Genomic DNA, 18,469 nt, shown 5'->3' with positions numbered 1-18,469 from the left:
ACAGCTGGAGGCACCCTGTTTGGGAAACACTGGCATAGAATACCCCTATGTCCACCCCTATGCAAAACCCTAATTTAGGCCTCAAATGCGCATGGCGCTCTCTCACTTCGGAGCCCTGTCGTATTTCAAGGCAACATTTTAGGGTCACATATGGGGTATCGCCGTACTCGGGAGAAATTGCCTTACAGATTTTGGGGGGCTTTTTCTCCTTTTACCCATTATGAAAAGGAATAGTTGGAGTCTACACCAGTATGTTAGTGTATAAAAATAAAATTATTTACACTGACATGCAGGTATTGCCGCATACTTTACATTTTCACAAGAGGTAAATGGGAAAAAAGATCCCCATTTTTTGGGACACAATTTAGCCAGAGTACGGAGATAACACATATGTGGGCGCAAAGTGCTCAGCGGGCGCACAACAAGGCCCATAAGGTAGAGTGCACCATGTACATTTGAGGTGATTTGCACAGGGGTGTCACAGATGTTAAATGAAGAATAAGGACATTGGTATAATTGATGTGTTATAATTGGGTGCAAAAAGTGGTTTTATTGTGAGATTAAAACTCTACATAATGAAGAAAAAAAATTCTAAAACTAATAACGAGGACAAAACTTACTGTTTAGGTGCAGATAAACTGCAGACAAAGCTCCTACTAAATAGAGCTGCGGTGTAAATTTATGCTCTGAGGAGAATTCTAAATTTAAACGCAATTCAAGAAAGTAGCTGCACAAGAATGATAAATTTAACGCAGCTGCACCAAATTTAGACAACAGGCAGAGGGGGTAAAAAACTTCTATTATACACTGGAAATTATACATGTCCCACAGTGACCCCACCAGCAGAATAGTGAGTTCAGCTCTGGAATATAATACAGGATATAACTCAGGATCAGTACAGGATAAGTAATGTAATGTATGTACACAATGACCTCACCAACAGAATAGTGAGTACAGCTCTGGTGTATAATACAGGATATAACTCAGGATCAGTACAGAATAAGGAATGCAATGTATTTACAGAGTTAAGTATATGTAAACCATAAAATATATAGGCTTTTAGTCGGCAATTATTAGTTGCTTTGTTGGTTGGATATTAATATATATATTTTTTATTTTTTACAGAAAAAGTTCATAATGAAATTGAAACAGTGATTGGATCGGCCCAACCTCAGATAGAGCATAGGAAACAAATGCCTTATACAGATGCTGTTATACATGAAATTCAGAGATTTGGAGATATTATTCCAAATAATGCTCCACATTTAACGTCTCAGGATGTTACCTTCAGGGGTTACTTTATTCCAAAGGTGAGAATCTGGTTCACGTATTATTAAAATATATGTGGTTGTGGTGCACAAGAAGGAAGGAGTTGTAGTTTTGCAACATCTGGGGGGGGGGATGGGGGGCAAAATTTGAAGACCACTGTTCTAGATGAATGCAGAGGACATGGTAACCCCTGAATGTGTATACTATATAACATATAACTCTTTCAACCCCCAGGGCACTGCTATCATCCCACTACTGCACTCTGTGCTCAGAGATGAAACTTACTTTGAGAAACCCAATGAGTTTTACCCTGAACACTTTCTTGACTCAGAAGGAAAACTGAAGAAGATTGAGTCCTTCATACCATTCTCTATAGGTAACACTATTACGGGGTGTCTCTTAAAGGGGTACTCCACTGCCCCAGCGTTCAGAACATTTTGTCGAGGGTGTGTGGTGTGACGTCACGAGGGGACTCGCAGCCCGCACCCAGCATTCGGAACAAAATGTTCCAAATGCTGGAGCAATGGTGTACCCCTTTAAGGTTTGTCCACTCTTCCAAGCTTCTTTTCACAGAGAACTCCTTTAGTAAAGGTTTAGCTCCAAAGACCAGGGGTGTAACTAATGGGTTGCGGTGGTACTAGTTGCTTCTGTGACTGAGAGGGCCCTAAGGCACCTTTGCCCAATTAGAAGACACCAGTATTATAAATGACACATGGTAGACATGGGGCCCTGTTACAGATTTTGTATTGGGGCCCAGAGGCTCTAAGTCATACCCAGGACCCTCAGCAAACAACCATTTTTGTAGCCTTACAATTTCAATTTCATCGCGCTTGGTGGTAGCGAATTGCTTCATTTATTACATTTTGTGTGCGCCAGGGGGCTAAAATGGCGGCGCAGGGGGCTAAAATGGTGGTTACTAGAGATGAGCAAATCGAAGTTGACAAATCCGAATTCGTTACGAATTTCATGGAAAATTTGATTCGCAGCAAATGCGAATATAGCCAAGATTCTATTGCGCGAAATTATCGCTTAATTAAACTCCATTTAGTGCGGTCCAGGCTCCAGGGCATGTAAAATGGTGGATCCACATGTTAGTACATGGGGCAAGGAATTATGGGAAGGCAGTAACAACGGTGGGTGGGATGACCCTGAATCACATGCAAAATGCAGCCCATCAGCAGCCAGTCACCCCTGTGATGTCACAGCCCTATATAATCGGCAGCCATATTCTGGCTAGTCACTTCATTCATTACAATGCAGAGAGATAGGAAGAACAGCCTGTGTGTGTCACACAGAAAAGCTTTTTCCAGCAGCGTTTCACCTCTTAGTAACATCAGCGTTCTGGTGGACAGAGAGCAGTGCTTTTTTTCACTGAAAATAATTTTTACTGCAGTCATTAACCTCCCAGTCACTTTCTTCAGCATTGTATTACAGAGAGGGGCAGAGAGCTGTGTGTTGCCTCATACATTTGAACAAGCTGCCTCAGCATCATAAACCTTAGCAGAGGATGGAGGAATAATTTTTCAGCGCAATTATGTGTCTTTCTTCCACAACAAATGGTCTGCTGGTTATACTAGTCTGTAGATAGTATAATATCCAGCAGTCCATTCCTAATAGTCTTTGAGAGAGTGCAATTTAGGGTTTAGTACACAGCGACTGTGTGCTGCAGCACTGTTGTGTAGTGCTGGTGTTGTGCAAAATTATGTTTTTTAAGCGTACTGTAGCACATTTTTCTGCTCTAATAAGTGCATACCACATACCTACATCTAAGTAGTGTACCATTTTGTACCTGTTAATCTGTCAAGGGCCCAGATAATGTGAAAGTCCAGGCAAAAGTAATCACCCACTGTATTTTTACTGTTTTTCTACTTCTTTAAGCGTACTGTAGCGCATTTTTCTGAACTCATAAGTGCATATCACATACCTACATCTAAGTAGTGTACTATTTTGTACCTGTTAATCTTTCAAGGGCCTACATACTGTGAAAGGACAGCTAAAAGTACACACCTGCTGCTGTTCTAGACAAATACTGTTTTAAGTGTAGTGAAGCGTATTGTACTTCCCTCGTATACGAACAAAGTATGTCAGGCAGAGAAATGCCAGGACATGCACAGAGGAGTGGCAGAAGCCTAAATTCATCAGGCACGGGCAGAGGTCACAGCAGAGTAGCGACGAGGGGCAGCAGGAGTCGTAGCGAGAGGCCTGAGCTCCCAGTATCAGCTAGCGGTCGTGTCTCAACCAGCAACCCATCTGCTGTCATCGATTGGTTAACACTCTCATCCCCTTCATCACAAGTGACATCTGATACCCCCAGTCAACAGTCGCTGGGTTCCTCAGACACAACCCTCAGTTGTCATGGCCCGGGAGCAGTCTCTGTCCTCCCATTGCCTATGTCCTATGCTGTTCCCTCCCCTACAGAAGTATCTTATGCTGTGGGTTCAGCTCCACTATTCACTGAGGACGATCTAATAGAGGACAGTCAGTAGAGGAAAGTGACATGGGAGGTGGTGTTGCCAGCATTCAGGGTCCTGAAGCAGACACTGTTGAGGAACCTGAGGAGGACATCAGTGACGTGCACACACTTGTTGATGATGATGAAGCTGATCACAATTGGGAGCCGTGTGCAGAAGGGGCTTCATCATAATCAGAAGAAGAGGGTTGCAGATTGCCAGTAAGGCAGAAGCTGAGCCAGCAAGGTGGCAGCATGGTGGGCAGTCACTTTGGTGGCAGAAGTGGAAATTCTGGAGCCAATGGTGCCCGGGGGAGACCACCTGCTTTGAGGCAGCCTACCTTCCCGGTAGGTAGTTGAACAGGGGCTCCTGGAGACAGCGGCAGTAGCAGTCAATTAGTGCGGACTGTTGGTGGGAAAATCAGCTACTCGGTGGTGTGGCAGTTTTTCACAGGAGGAGGTTAACATAGCCACATGCAAGATGTGTCGGCAGAAGATGAAGCCTGGCCAGGGTCCCAATGTTGGCACCACGGCCCTGCGTGGCTCCGATGTAGTGGTCTAGCCTGCTGCATCACTCAGTGGCACGCTGCTCCCTCTTTCAGCAAGCCAAGGCTCCACCACCTCAGCTGAAGGGAGCTGTGTGTCATACCCTCCTTCTGTTGCTCCAGATGCTCCTGCTTCTCCTACTTTTAGTCAGTCATTCCGCCAACAATCCATCCTCGAAGCTATGTCCAGGAGACAACAGTATACGCCCACTCATCCAACGGCGTAGAAGCTGAATGTGCTCCTGTCCAAGTTGCTGGTGCTGCAGTCCCTCCCTTTTCAAGTGGTGGACTCTGCACCTTTCAGAGAACCGATGGCTTGTGCTGAGCCGACTTGGAGAGTGCCAAGCCATAATTTCTTTGCAAAGAAGGCAGTACTGCCATGCAAAATTTTGTGGAAGAGAAGGTGGGCCAGTCCTTGAGCGTGTCGGTGTGTACCAAAGTGCATGGCAGGGCCGACATCTGGAGCTGTAACTATGGTCAGGGACAATACATGTCCTTTACAGCTCACTGGGTGAATGTGGTTCCTGCATAGCCACAACACCAACTTGGACAGGTCATGCCGCTTCCTCCTCCATGCTCTCAGCCCATTGTCCTGTGACAGTGTGCGACTCCGCCTCCTCATCCTTCACCATGTCTTCAGGCTCCACTGCCCAGACAAGTCTCAATGCATCTTCAGCATACTATGTGTGCAGGGCGGGGTCATGCTGTTCTTCACATGGTTTGCCTTGGCGAACGGAGTCACACAGGGGAGGAACTGCTAAAAGTTATCAAGAAATTGGAGCATGGCTTACTCCACGAAAACTGGAAATGGGAACCATGGTGACTGACAACTGGAAGAACATCTTGTCTGCACTGCGACAGGGAAGGCTGAGCCATGCACCCTGCATGGCACATGTGTTCAATCTGGTTGTCAAGCGGTTCCTGAAGTGTTCCCCCCATTTGCAAGACATCCTAACAATGGGAAGGAAACTTTGCATGCACTTCAGCCACTCGTACACCGCAAAGCACACCCTCCTTGAGCTGCAGCGTCAGAACGGTATCCCCCAACATAGTCTTATTTGCGACGTTGCCACACATTGGAATTCAACCCTCCGTATGTTGGACCGACTATACGAACAGAGAAAAGCCATCACCGATTTCTTAATGATCCAAGCAGATAGGGGGACTCCCCTGTGTAACTTAAATGTGAACCAGTGACAGCTCATACATGACACCTGCCATTTGCTCAGGCCCTTTGAGGTAGCCACATTATTAGTCAGTCGCCAGAATTTCGGGATGAACAACGTCATTCCACTGCTTCATTTTCTACAACATTGTTGGAAATGATGGCTGGTCAGGGCACTGGAGACATGGTGCCTACATCTCACGGCCACATGAGCCCTGAGGGGGCTGAACTGGAGGAGGAAGGGAAGGGCACAGTGGAGCACAGTATAAGTTTTGCAAAATGGGAAGTTTTTCTAGAGGAGCTAGAGGGTTATAAGGAAGGTTATAAGGGTTATAAGGAAGGCGAGACAGAGGACCCAGACACACCGTGGCAGTATGCAGTGCAGATGGAGGCAGGGAGTCCCTCGGAGTCACAAATGGCACAATGCATGCTCAGTTGCTTGCGTAGTGACCGCTGAATTGTCACCATTCGGGAGCGGGATGACTTCTGGCTCTCCCCCTTATTGAACCCTCACTTCTGGCACGCAATGGGGGCCTTTTCTATACCCACTGAGAGGGAGGACAAACTGACCTACTACAGAGACATCCTATGTAGTCAGTTGGCTGATGCCTATCTGCGCCATCATCCATCCTCTCGCAGATCTGACTCAGGGTGCCCTCTGTGCTCACCTTCCACTGCCATGGCTGCTGGGGAGGGGTTGGGTGGCAGGAGCAGTACCAGCTCCATCAGCAGCAGCCTGAGTCTACAGTCGCTGATTAGTACCTTTCTTCACCCGCATAGTGAAGCAACTCATCAGCAGCAGGTAGACCTGGAGCAGAACCTGAACCAGCAGGTGGTGGCATACTTTGACATGCCCATGCCAACACATCTTGACTTCTGGGAAGCCAAATTTGATTTGTGGCCGCAGCTAGCAGAGTTTGCCCTGGAAAAGCTGTGCTGCCAGGCCAGTAGTGTGCCATCAGAGCGTGTGTTTAGTGCGGTGGGGGCCATAGTCACTCAAGGAGAACTCATCTGTCCACGAAAAATGTGGAGAGACTGACCTTTGTGAAGATGAATCAGGCATGGCTCTGTCATTGATCCGCCATGTGACTCCTTGTTAGATTTGGTTTTGTGATCATACAGTATTAGTTCAAAGTAAATGCTGGGACATTAAACTTGAGTATCTAATATAAATCTTAAATTTAAATTTTAAAAAAATCGATGTAATCTTTTCTAGACTGAGGCCCTATGGTCGTCTACGTCATATTATCTGTGGAATTATTTCAAGAATCCAATGAAACAGGTTGGAGCCATAACTAGAGATGAGCGAATCGAAGTTGACGAACCCAAATTCGTTACAAATTTCATGAAAAATTTGATTTGCAACGAATACGAATATCGCCGCGATTCTATCGCACAAATCGCTTCATTAAACTCAATTTTACAGCGTTCCAGGCTATTGTAGAGCTAAGATGGCTGATCCACATGTGAGTACATGGGGCAGGGGATTATGGGAGGGCGGGAATGAAGGTAGGCGGGCTGACCCTGAACCACATGTGAGATGCAGCCTATCAGTGTTCACTGACCCCTTTCATGTCACAGCCCCTATATAATCGGCGGCCATCTTGCCTCTCCATTTCATCTATGCACTCAGATGGAGAGGACGGGACTGCGCATGTGTGAATAGCTCTTACCACAGCGTTACACTGCAACTGCTAGTCACATCAGCATTAGGGAAAGACAGGAGTGCAGAGTACTTTGCTGTAACACTGAGAAGGATCATTGATTGCTAAACCTCCTATTCACGTTATTGAGCATTGCAGCAGAGAGGGGCAGATAGCTGTCAGCTGCCCAATACAGATCTCCAAGCTGCCTGAACTTTCTGAAGCATCTTATCTCCTCATTTTTCAGCCCAATTGAGTTTTTTTTTTTTGCTCCACAAATCTTCTGCTGCTCAGAATTGTGTGACAGAGTGCAATTTAGGGTTTAATCCCTGGATTTTATTTTTTATTTTTTGTGGTGCTGCACTGTTGGGTCCTGCTGCTGTTCAGAAATAAGTCATATTAGTGTGGACTTTAGTGCCTTTTTTTTTACCATTTTTCACCTGTTATTCTGTCTCTTTGCTAAATTCAGTGTTATACCACACATTATACACCTGCCGGTGTATTAAAGAAAAAAAAGGTTTTCCTGCGTAAAAATACGCTTAACAGTGGCCTTATCATTGCAAAGGGCCTAAATACAAGCAAATAGCGTACCATATACCATCTTTTTTTCTGTCTCTGTGCTAAATTCAGTGTTATACCACACGTTATACACCTGCTGGTGTATTAAAGAAAAAAAAAGTTTTCCTGCGTAAAAATACGCTTAACAGTGGCCTTATCATTGCAAAGGGCCTAAATACAAGCAAATAGCGTACCATATACTACCTTTTTTTCTGCCTCTGTGGTAAATTAAGTGTAATACCAGACGTTATACACCTGCCGGTGTATTAAAGAAAAAAAAGTTTTTCCTGAGCACAAATACGCTTTTTCAGTGGCCTTATCATTCCAAAGGGCCTACATACAAGCAAATAGCGTACCATATACTACATTTTTTTATGTCTCTGTGCTAAATTGAGTGTTATACCACACGTTATACACCTGCCGGTGTATTAAAGAAAAAAAAAAGTTTTTTCCTGCTTACAAATACGCTTAACAGTGCGCTCATCATTTCAAAGGGCTTACATACAACCAAGTAGTGTACTATTTAGTACCTGTATTTCTGTCTCGGTGCTAAATTCAGTGCAATTCCACACATTAGTATACACTGGCTGGTGTATACAACAAAAAAGGTTTTTTTCTGCGTATAAATACGCTTAACAGTGCGCTCATCATTGCAAAGGGCATACATACAACAAAGGAGTGTACTATTTAGTAACTTTCATTCTGTCTAGGGCCTATATACTTTGAAAGGACAGCCGTAAGTTATCGCCTGCTGCTGTTCTAAACCCTCATAAACGCACTAAGTATGCCAGGCAGGGAAGTGCCAGGACGTGCACAGAGAAGGGGCAGAGGCCTACATACGTTAGGCAGCAGACTTGGGGCGAGTGGCAGCAGGAGTCGCAGCAATAGGCCAGAGCTCCCGTTAACACCCAGTGGTCGTGTCGTCAACCCATCTCTCCTCATCAATTGGTTTGCACATTCATCCCCATCATCACAAGCGACATCTGACAACCCCAGTCAAGAGTCGGTGGGTTCCTCAGACACAACCCTCAGTTGGCATGGCCCGGGAACAGTCCCCGTTATCTCATTGCCTTTGTCCCTTGCTGTTCCCTCTCCCAAAGAAATATCTCATGCTTTGGGTTCAGCTCCACTATTTAGTGAGGACGATGTAATAGAGGAAAGTCAGCATCTAATGAGCAGCCAAGAATGTGAGGAGACATGCGTCCCTTGCTCCGCAAGGCGGGCAAGTAGTGATGCGGAGAGTGACGTGGGAGGCAGTGTTTCTATTGTTTAGGGTCCTGAGGCAGACACTGTTGTGGAACAAGAGGAGGACATCAGTGACGTGCACACATCTTTTGATGATGATGAAGCCGATCGCAATTGGGAGCCGGGTACAGAAGCCGGGGCTTCATCATCATCAGGAGAAGAGATTTGCTCTTTGTCTATGAGGCAGCAAGGCGGTAGCATGGTTGGCAATCAGCGTGGTGGTGGCAGTAGTGGAAATTCAGGAGCCAAACGTGCCAGGGGGAGACCACCTGCTTCGCGGCAAGCTACCATTCAGGGAGGTAGTGGAACAGGGGTTCCTGGAGACGGCGCCAATAGCAGTGAAATAGTGCGAACTGCGGGTGGGAAAATCAGCTATTCTGCGGTGTGGTTGTTCTTCATAAAGAATCCGGAGGACCTTAGCGTAGTCACATGCAAAATCTGTGGCCAGAATGTGAAGCGTGGCCAGGGTCCCAATCTCGGCACCACGGCCCTGCGCCAACACATGATTCGCCACCATAAAGCGGCCTCGGAGAACCGTGGCTCCGAGGTAGTGGTCCAGCCTGCCGCATCACCCAGTGGCCATCCGCTCCCTCCGTCATCCAGCCAAGGCTCCACCACCTCAGCCGAAGGGAGCATTGTGTCAAACCCTCCTTCCAAGAGACTACAGTATGCGCCCACTCATCCAACGGCGCAGAAGTTGAATGTGCTCCTGTCCAAGTTGCTGGTGTTGCAGTCCCTCCCTTTCCAACTGGTGGACTCTGCAGCTTTCAGGGCATTGATGGCTTGTGCCGAGCCGAGGTGGAGAGTCCCAAGCCGTCATTTCTTTGTGAAGAAGGCAGTACCAGCCCTGCATAAGTTTGTACAAGAGAAGGTGGGCCAGTCCTTGAGCCTGTTGGTGTGTTCAAAAGTGCACGGCAGCGCCGACGTGTGGAGCTGTAACTACGGGCAGGGACAATACATGTCTTTTACGGCCCACTGGGTAAATGTTGTTCCTGCACAGCCACAACAGCAACTTGGACAGGTCACACCGCTTCCTCCTCCACACTCTGGCTCCCAGGCAGTTGGTCCTTTTACAGTGTGCGCCTCCTCCTCCTCCCCCATGTCCTCGGCCTCCACTGCACGTCCAAATCTCGATGGCCCTTCATCGTACCACATGTGTAGGGCACAGCGGTGTCAAGCCGTCCTTCATATGGTTTGCCTTGGTGAACGGAGTCACACAGGGGAGGAACTGCTAAAGTTCATAAGGGAAGAAATCCGAGTATGGCTTTCCCCACGAAATCTGGAAATGGGAACCATGGGGACCGACAATGGGAAGAACATTGTGGCCGTGTTGCGACAAGGAAGTGTGAACCATTCGCCCTGCATGGCACACATGTTGAATCTGGTTAGCAAGAACATCAAGTCTTCTCCCCATTTGCAAGACGTCCTGACAATGGCAAGGAAACTGTGCATGCACTTCAGCCACTCGTACACCGCCAAGCACACTTTGCTTGAGCTGCAGCGTCAGAACGGTATCCCACAACATAGTCTCATTTGTGACGTTGCCACACGTTAGAATTCCACCCTCCATATGTTGGAAAGACTATACGAACAAAGAAAAGCCATCACGGATTTTTTGATGATACAAGCAGATAGGAGTACTCCCCTGTGTAATTTCAATGTGAACGAGTGGGAGCTCATACGTGACACCTGCCGTATGCTGAGGCCCTATGAGGAAGCCACATTTTTTGTTAGTCGCTCGAATTACGCCATGAACGACGTAATTCTACTCCTACATTTACTCCAAAAATGTTTTGAAAATATGGCTGGTCACGGCAATGTAGATGTTGCGCCTACATCAGAAGGCTACATGAGTCCTGTGGGGGATGAACTGGAGGAGGATGATGAGGGGCAGAGCGGAGCACAGTTTACGGTGGATGAGATGGCCGGTGTTTTTGGTCATTGGACAGGAGAGGAGGAGCAGCAGCAGCCAGAGGAGCTGTAGGGTTATTATGAGGGAGGCAAGACAGAGGACCCAGACACACCGTGGCAGTATGCAGTGGAGATGGAGGCAGGTAGTCCCAGCGAGTCACTGTCATAAATGGCACGATGCATGCTGAGTTGCTTGCGTAGTGACCCCCGAATTGTCAAAATTCGTCAGCGCGATGACTTCTGGATCTCCACCTTATTAGACCCTTGCTACCGGCCCAGAATGTGGGCCTTTTTTACACCCACTGAGAGGGAGGACAAACTGACCTACTTCAGGGAGCTTCTACGTAGTCGGTTGGCTGATGCCTATCGACCACATGGTCCATCCACTCGCAGGTCTGACTCGAGGGGGCCCTCTGCGCTCACCTTCCACTGCCACGGCTGCTGGGGAGGGGTGGCAGGAGCAGTACCGGCTCAATCAGCAGCAGCCTGAGTCTACAGTCGCTGATGAGTAGCTTCCTTCAGCTGCATAGTGAAGCTACTCATCAGCAGCAGGTGGACATGGAGCAGGACCTGAACCAGCAGGTGGTGGCTTACCTCGACATGACCCTGCCAACAACCGTTGAAGATCCGCTGGACTTCTGGGCAGCCAAACTCAATTTATGGCCGCAACTAGCGGAGTTTGCCCTGGAAAAGCTGTCCTGCCCGGCCAGTAGTGTGCCCTCAGAGCGGGTGTTTAGTGCGGCCGGGGCCATAGTCACCCCAAGGTGAACTCGTCTGTCCACTAAAAATGTGGAGAAACTGACATTTGTCAAGATGAATCAGGGATGGATCAGCCAGGATTTCCAGCCACCAATGACAGATGGGTCTGAGTAGATTGACCATGCTCCTACAACAAAATTTTCTCTATTGTGGTTGGTTATGAAACCCTCTGGGGCAGACCTGGGCATTGTACGGCCCGCTTGCGAATTTCGCAATGAGAATTTTATTCGCGAATATCGCATATTCGCGAATTTGCGAATTTTCGCGAATATAGCACTATATATTCATAATTACGAATATTTTTTTTTTTTCACAGTACACATCACATCTATCATCCCACTCTGCTTCCAGCTTGTGTGGTGTAAAGAAGGCTGTGAGACTGGTGTGCCAATTTTCACATATGCAAATTTTCGCTTATGCTAATTTTAGTATGTGCTAGTTTTCGCATACGCAAATTTTCGCATATGCGAAAATAAAATGAGAATATTACGAATATGCAAATTTAGCGAATATATGACGAATATTCGTCCATATATTCGCGAATATTCGCGAATTCGAATATGGCCTATGCCGCTCAACACTATTGGGGGACAACTATGCTGCCTAATCTGGGGGACATCTATGCTGCCTAATCTGGGGGACATCTATGCTGCCTAATCTGGGTGACATCTATGCTGCCTAATCTGGGGGCCAACTATGCTCCTAATCTGGGGGACAACTATGCTCCTAATCTGGGGGACAACTATGCTCCTAATCTGGGGGACATCTATGCTGCCTAATCTGGGTGACATCTATGCGGCCTAATCTGGGGGACAACTATGCTCCTAATCTGGGGGACATCTATGCTGCCTAATTTGGGTGACATCTATGCTGCCTAATCTGGGGGACAAGTATGCTCCTAATCTGGGGGACATCTATGCTGCCTAATCTGGGGGACAAGTATGCTCCTAATCTCGGTGACATCTATGCTGCCTACTCTGGGGGACAAGTATGCTCCTAATCTGGGGGACATCTATGATGCCTAATCTGGGGGACATCTATGCTGCCTAATCTGGGGGACATCCATGCTGCCTAATCTGGGGGACATCTATGCTGCCTAACCTGGGGGACATCTATGCTGCCTAACCTGGGGGACATCTATGCTGCCTAATCTGGGGGACAAGTATGCTCCTAATATGGGGAAAACTGATGCTTCTGGCCTTGGGCCTATCATTTTTTGAAGTTTAGCAGTAGCTAAATACATGCTTAATGCAAATGTCAACATTGATTTTTAAATGTAAGGGGTTATGAAACCCTCTTGGGTACTGCGAATGACTGCTCCAGACTCAATCTGTGTCTTTCACAAACTACTTGCCTCCCTGGTGCCTCAGGCCTTGGGCCTTACATTTTTGGATGTTTAGCCGTAGCTAAATACATGCTTAATGCAAATTTCAACAATGATCGTTAAATTCTCGGCGCTCTGCCAGGGCCTTCTCCTACCCCGCCTGGGCCGATCCGAGGACCTCACTAACCAACTCACTAATCCAATCGCTTATAGCGACGGGCGGTGTGTACAAAGGGCAGGGACTTAATCAACGCCAGTTTATGACCCTCACTTACTGGTAATTCCTCGTTTTAAGGTTAAATAATTGCAATCACAGATCCCTATCACGAACTGGTTTCAGCGTGCAACACGCACCTGTCCTTGAAAGATAGAGACGTTAATCCGTTCAGTGGAGCGCTAGTGCGGCCCCGGACAACTGGGGCCATAACACTCCTGTTATTGCTCGATCTCGCAATTGATCGGGTAAGGGGTTATTAAAGCCTCTTGGGTACTGCTGAGTCCTACTCCTGACTGCTCCGGGTGCAATGTATGGGGTAATTAAACAGTCTTGGGTAGTGTTATTGTTAAATTTACTGGTAATTTTATCAGTAATAAAATTGAATTTTGCAGAATGCTAATCGTTACACAACGGAACGCTTGTTGCGTGTGATTTTTTAATGAAAAAAATAAATAAATAGATGGAGAGGGATTAACTCTGCTTAATCATTTTTGGCGATTAAAATCCTTTTGTCATATGATTTTTTGGAGACAGATGCGCTTACACACATGTAATCATTTTTTTAACCAAATTTCAAACATTGTGTGGTTTATTATTTTTGAGAAGAATGTCTTTTGGTGGTCCACCATCCTGCATTATAGAGTCTTCTGAACTGCTGTATATGCGCTTGTTTTTAAAAAAAAAAAGGTATTTTGTCAGACAATTTCGATAAAATGTTGTGGATTTTTGTGAAGCCCGGGTGATGGGTGTGTACTCGTGCATCAGTCAACTCCAGTCTGTGTCTGTTAGGCAATATATGGGTTACTGATGCAGCAGAGGTGGGGCCTTGGTCTTGGAATTTCAATTATTTAAAAAAAATTGAACATATTGTGTGGTTTATAATATTAGAGAAGAATGCCTTTGGGTGGTCCACCGTCCTGCATTATAGAGTCTTCTGAACTGCTGTATATGCGCTTGTTTTAACAAAAAAGGTATTAGACAATTTAAAAGAAAATTCGAATTTTTTAGGGGTGGATTGTGAAGCCCGGGTGTGTACTCGTGCATCAGCCAACTCCAGGCTGGGTCTTTCAGGCAATCTATGGGTTACTGATGCAGCTGAGGTGGGGCCTGGGTCTAGGAATTTCAATAAAAAAAAAAATCAACAATTGTGTGGTTCATTATTTTTGAGAAGAAAGTCTTTGGGTGGTCCACCATCCTGCCTTATAGAGTCTTCTGAAATATTGGATATGCGTTGTGCTTACACAAAGTTGTAAATTAAAAAAAAAAAATGTATACAATTTTGTTGATTTTGGGGCGGATTGTGAAGCCCTGTGTGTACTGGTGCATCAGCCAACTCCAGGCTGTGTCCTTCAGGCAATAAATGGGTTCCTGATGCTGCAGAGGTGGGGCCTGGGTCTGGGAATTTAAAATTTTTGGATTGCGGGTGCTACAAAAAAAGATGGACACACCCTAATTAGTTCAGTGGAGCGCACCTGCGGCCCCGGACATCTGAGGGCATAACACACCTGTTATTGCTCGATCTCAGGAGAAGGGGGGTTCAACATCGGGAGAAGAGAGTTGCAGGTTGCCCTTGAATCAGCAAGGCGGTAGCACGGTTGGCAGTCAGCGTGGTGTGGCAGTAGTGGAAATTCTGGAGCCAAACGTGCCCAGGGGAGACCACCTGCTTCGCGGCACCTTACCTTTTCCGGGAGTTAGCGGGTTACCAGCACCGGTCAATGAAAGATAGAGACACGCTAATCCGTTCAGTGGAGCGCGCCTGCGGCCCTGGAAGTCAGAGGGCATAACACACCTGGCATTGCTCGATCTCGCAATTGATTGTGCAAAGGTAGGGGGTTATTAAAGCCTCTTGGGTACTGCTGAGGCCTACTCTTGACTGCTCCTGGTGCAATGTATGGGGTAATTAAACACTTTTGGGTAGTGTTTTTTTATTTTTATTTACTGATAATTTTATCAGTAATAAAATAGAATTTTCAAGAATGCTAATCATTACACAACGGAACGCTTGTTGCGTGTGATTTTTTAATGGAAAAAAAAATAAAATACGGACAGGGATTAACTCTGCTTCATCATTTTGGGCGAAAAAATTCCTTTGGTGATCTGATCTTTTGGAGACAGATGCGCTTACACACATATTGAATTAGTTTTTGTAAAAAAATTTCAAACATTGTGTGGTTTATTATTTTTGAGAAGAAAGTCTTTGGGTGGTCCACCGTCCTGCATTATAGAGTCTTGTGAACTGTTGGATATGCGCTTGTTCTTACACAAAGGTATTTCTAATAAATTGTAATCTGCATGTCATACTGAATAACAGTATGATTTCACTAACACACCATATTCCCTATGCGTGTTAGGACAAGGCAAAGTGTTCTACACCCATATTCAGCCTCTCTGTAGGCCAGAAATAGCCATTTTTAATAACAGTTTGCTGCGAATAAATTCGGACCGAACCAAAGAAAATTCGGCAAATAGGCCAAATCGAATTTTTCTGAAATTCGCTCATCTCTAAATGAAATGAAAATAAAATGACATTATAGATTCTTACGTATCTTATGTTCATATTTTTGTGTCTTTTTGTCTGCCAGGTAAGAGAAGTTGTGCAGGTGAGACTTTGGCCAAAATGGAGCTGTTCCTCTTCTTCACCACCCTGCTCCAGAACTTCACATTCCTGGCCCAGCCTGGTGCTATACTGGACCTGAGTCCTGCAATGTCCTCAACCAATGGTCCCAAACCTTACGAAATCTGTGCTATGCCCTGCAGCTAGGAGATGGGTTAGTCACGTCTAACCTGCGATGTATAATATAAGAGATGTATAATGTAAGATAATTTCTGCTTGTAAGGGGGAAAAAGTCCTGCTGTTAATATTTTTCCATAAAAACTGTAAATCCAGAGAGCATGAGGATATGCAAAGTTCATATGGGACGAAAAACTGAGGGCATCCTAAAAGTGAGCAGAGAACTCACATCCTCACCATAGTTGTTTTCTGTGTTTCAGGAGGCCCCTTTATTAAAGAAAGAGAACGACCAAGTATGAGTGACTACCACTCTGTTGGCCCTGGCCCAGCTATATGCTACATTCACTTAAAGGGGTACTCTGGTGGAATATATATATATTTTTAATCAACTGTTGCCAGAAAGTTAAACAAATTTGTAAATGACTTCTATTTAAAAATCTTAATCCTTCCCGTACTCATCAGCTGGTGTATGCTCCACAGGAAGTTAAGTTGTTCTTTCCTGTCTGACCACAGTGCTCTCTGCTGTTAACTCTGTCCATGTTAGGAACTGTCCAGAGCAGGAACAAATCCCCATAGCAAACCTTTTCTGCTATGGACAGTTCCTGACACGCACTGTTGTCAGACAGTAAAAAGAAATTCAAAAAGAAAATAACTTTCTGTGGAGCATACAGCAGCTAATAATTACTGGAAGAGTTAAGATTTTGGAATATAAGTCAATTACCAATCTGTTTAACTTTCTGGCACCAGTTGATTTAAAAAAAAATAATAATAATTCCACCGGAGTACCCCTTTCAGTGAGTGCTATGTCTACTACATTTTCCCTCCTGCTGAACTAAACTTCGGCTTCAGCTTATCTTTGGGGAAATTTGTTTTCTAATGGAAGGGTTTGTCTTGGTATACAACATTCAAGTGTATTGAGCTCACATGACCACTCACTTGTTTCATGGTCCATGAAAAATGTATTTTTAATTGTTATATAAATTTTTATATAAAAAAAATGTAGACCGGTTTCTTGACCGGTGGTCCTTATTGGACCCTATTGTTCATGTAAGCAGTCAAGGCTTCTGTAATTTTTAGCACGTTAATGTTTTACTATTTTCTGTTTAAAGGGGTACTCCGCCCCTATACATGTTATCCCCTATCCAAAACCGAAAGACCAGGGAGTCAGGAGTTTGTCTGGCGCAGAGAGGAACCATCAGTCAGCCAAGTAAAATCAATGGATTTATTAGATGCAACGCGTTTCGCTGCGCATGCGCAGCTTCATCAGGCATAACAAGAGAAGGCTGGTAATAGGTATATATACCTCCAGGAATTAACCATTAGAGTACTTTTTGAAAGGGTTGTTACATAAAATTACAAATCCACATATGAATGTGAGAATGTATAAAAAAGATATCAATAAATATAAATAGACAGACAAAAATCACAAAAATAATAAAACAATAATGTAAAAGCACAATGAAATCATATAAACATATACATATATATATATATATATATATATATATATATATATATATATATATATATATAATACAATTATCGCATGTGGTGTGAATATACCACCACAAGCGACTCAAGCAATCGCATCGCCTAGTCACCGGTGCGGCATTCAACAACGCAAGTTGGATATTATTTTAATATAAAGACCTATAAGGTGCTATGTATGTTGGTTCAAAAGAGTAATAGATTTGTATATCAATGCATTATTAAATTAAAAATAAACAGTGCGGTAAAACAAATCGCAACTGACCAGAGGGTGATGTATGAACACTATTTAGAGAAAGTGAAAAAAATGAACTAGGATGACTAGTGCGGTATTGAATATAGCACCCGGCGAAAACGCAGGGTGTGAATATTCGTAAAGATCCAAATATACAAACATTATATAAATAAATAAAAGATGCGAAAGTTTCTGTATACAGAAAGGAAGGAAAAACAAAAAACGGAACATGAATAATACAATTATTTTTTATTATTCATGTTCCGTTTTTTGTTTTTCCTTCCTTTCTGTATACAGAAACTTTCGCATCTTTTATTTATTTATATAATGTTTGTATATTTGGATCTTTACGAATATTCACACCCTGCGTTTTCGCCGGGTGCTATATTCAATACCGCACTAGTCATCCTAGTTCATTTTTTTCACTTTCTCTAAATAGTGTTCATACATCACCCTCTGGTCAGTTGCGATTTGTTTTACCGCACTGTTTATTTTTCATTTAATAATGCATTGATATACAAATCAATTTTTTACTCTTTTGAACCAACATACATAGCACCTTATAGGTCTTTATATTAAAATAATATCCAACTTGCGTTGTTGAATGCCGCACCGGTGACTAGGCGATGTGATTGCTTGAGTCGCTTGTGGTGGTATATTCACACCACATGCGATAATTGTATATATATATATATATATATATATATATATATATATATATATATATATGTATATGTTTATATGATTTCATTGTGCTTTTACATTATTGTTTTATTATTTTTGTGATTTTTGTCTGTCTATTTATATTTATTGATATATTTTTTATACATTGTCACATTCATATGTGGATTTGTAATTTTATGTAACAACCCTTTCAAAAAGTACTCTAATGGTTAATTCCTGGAGGTATATATACCTATTACCAGCCTT

At 44.4% G+C, this 18,469-nt stretch overlaps 1 protein-coding gene across 1 annotated transcript in view; it reads left to right on the top strand.

The window, feature by feature from the left end:
- Positions 1-16,049, top strand: part of LOC130361227 (cytochrome P450 2K1-like) — a 46,148-nt gene extending 30,099 nt beyond the window's left edge. The window contains exons 8-10 of the mRNA XM_056563978.1: positions 1,126-1,310; positions 1,504-1,645; positions 15,668-16,049. Coding sequence (XP_056419953.1) covers positions 1,126-1,310; positions 1,504-1,645; positions 15,668-15,846 — 506 coding nt within the window. The 3' untranslated portion in view covers positions 15,847-16,049. The remainder of the gene's footprint in view (positions 1-1,125; positions 1,311-1,503; positions 1,646-15,667) is intronic.
- Positions 16,050-18,469: the final 2,420 nt, after the last annotated feature.

The sequence above is a fragment of the Hyla sarda genome, chromosome 3 (genome assembly GCF_029499605.1).
Source record: "Hyla sarda isolate aHylSar1 chromosome 3, aHylSar1.hap1, whole genome shotgun sequence".
NCBI classification, from domain to species: domain Eukaryota; kingdom Metazoa; phylum Chordata; class Amphibia; order Anura; family Hylidae; genus Hyla; species Hyla sarda.
The sequence above is the reverse complement of the archived record's forward strand: the minus strand, read 5'-3'. Positions and strand labels throughout refer to the sequence as shown.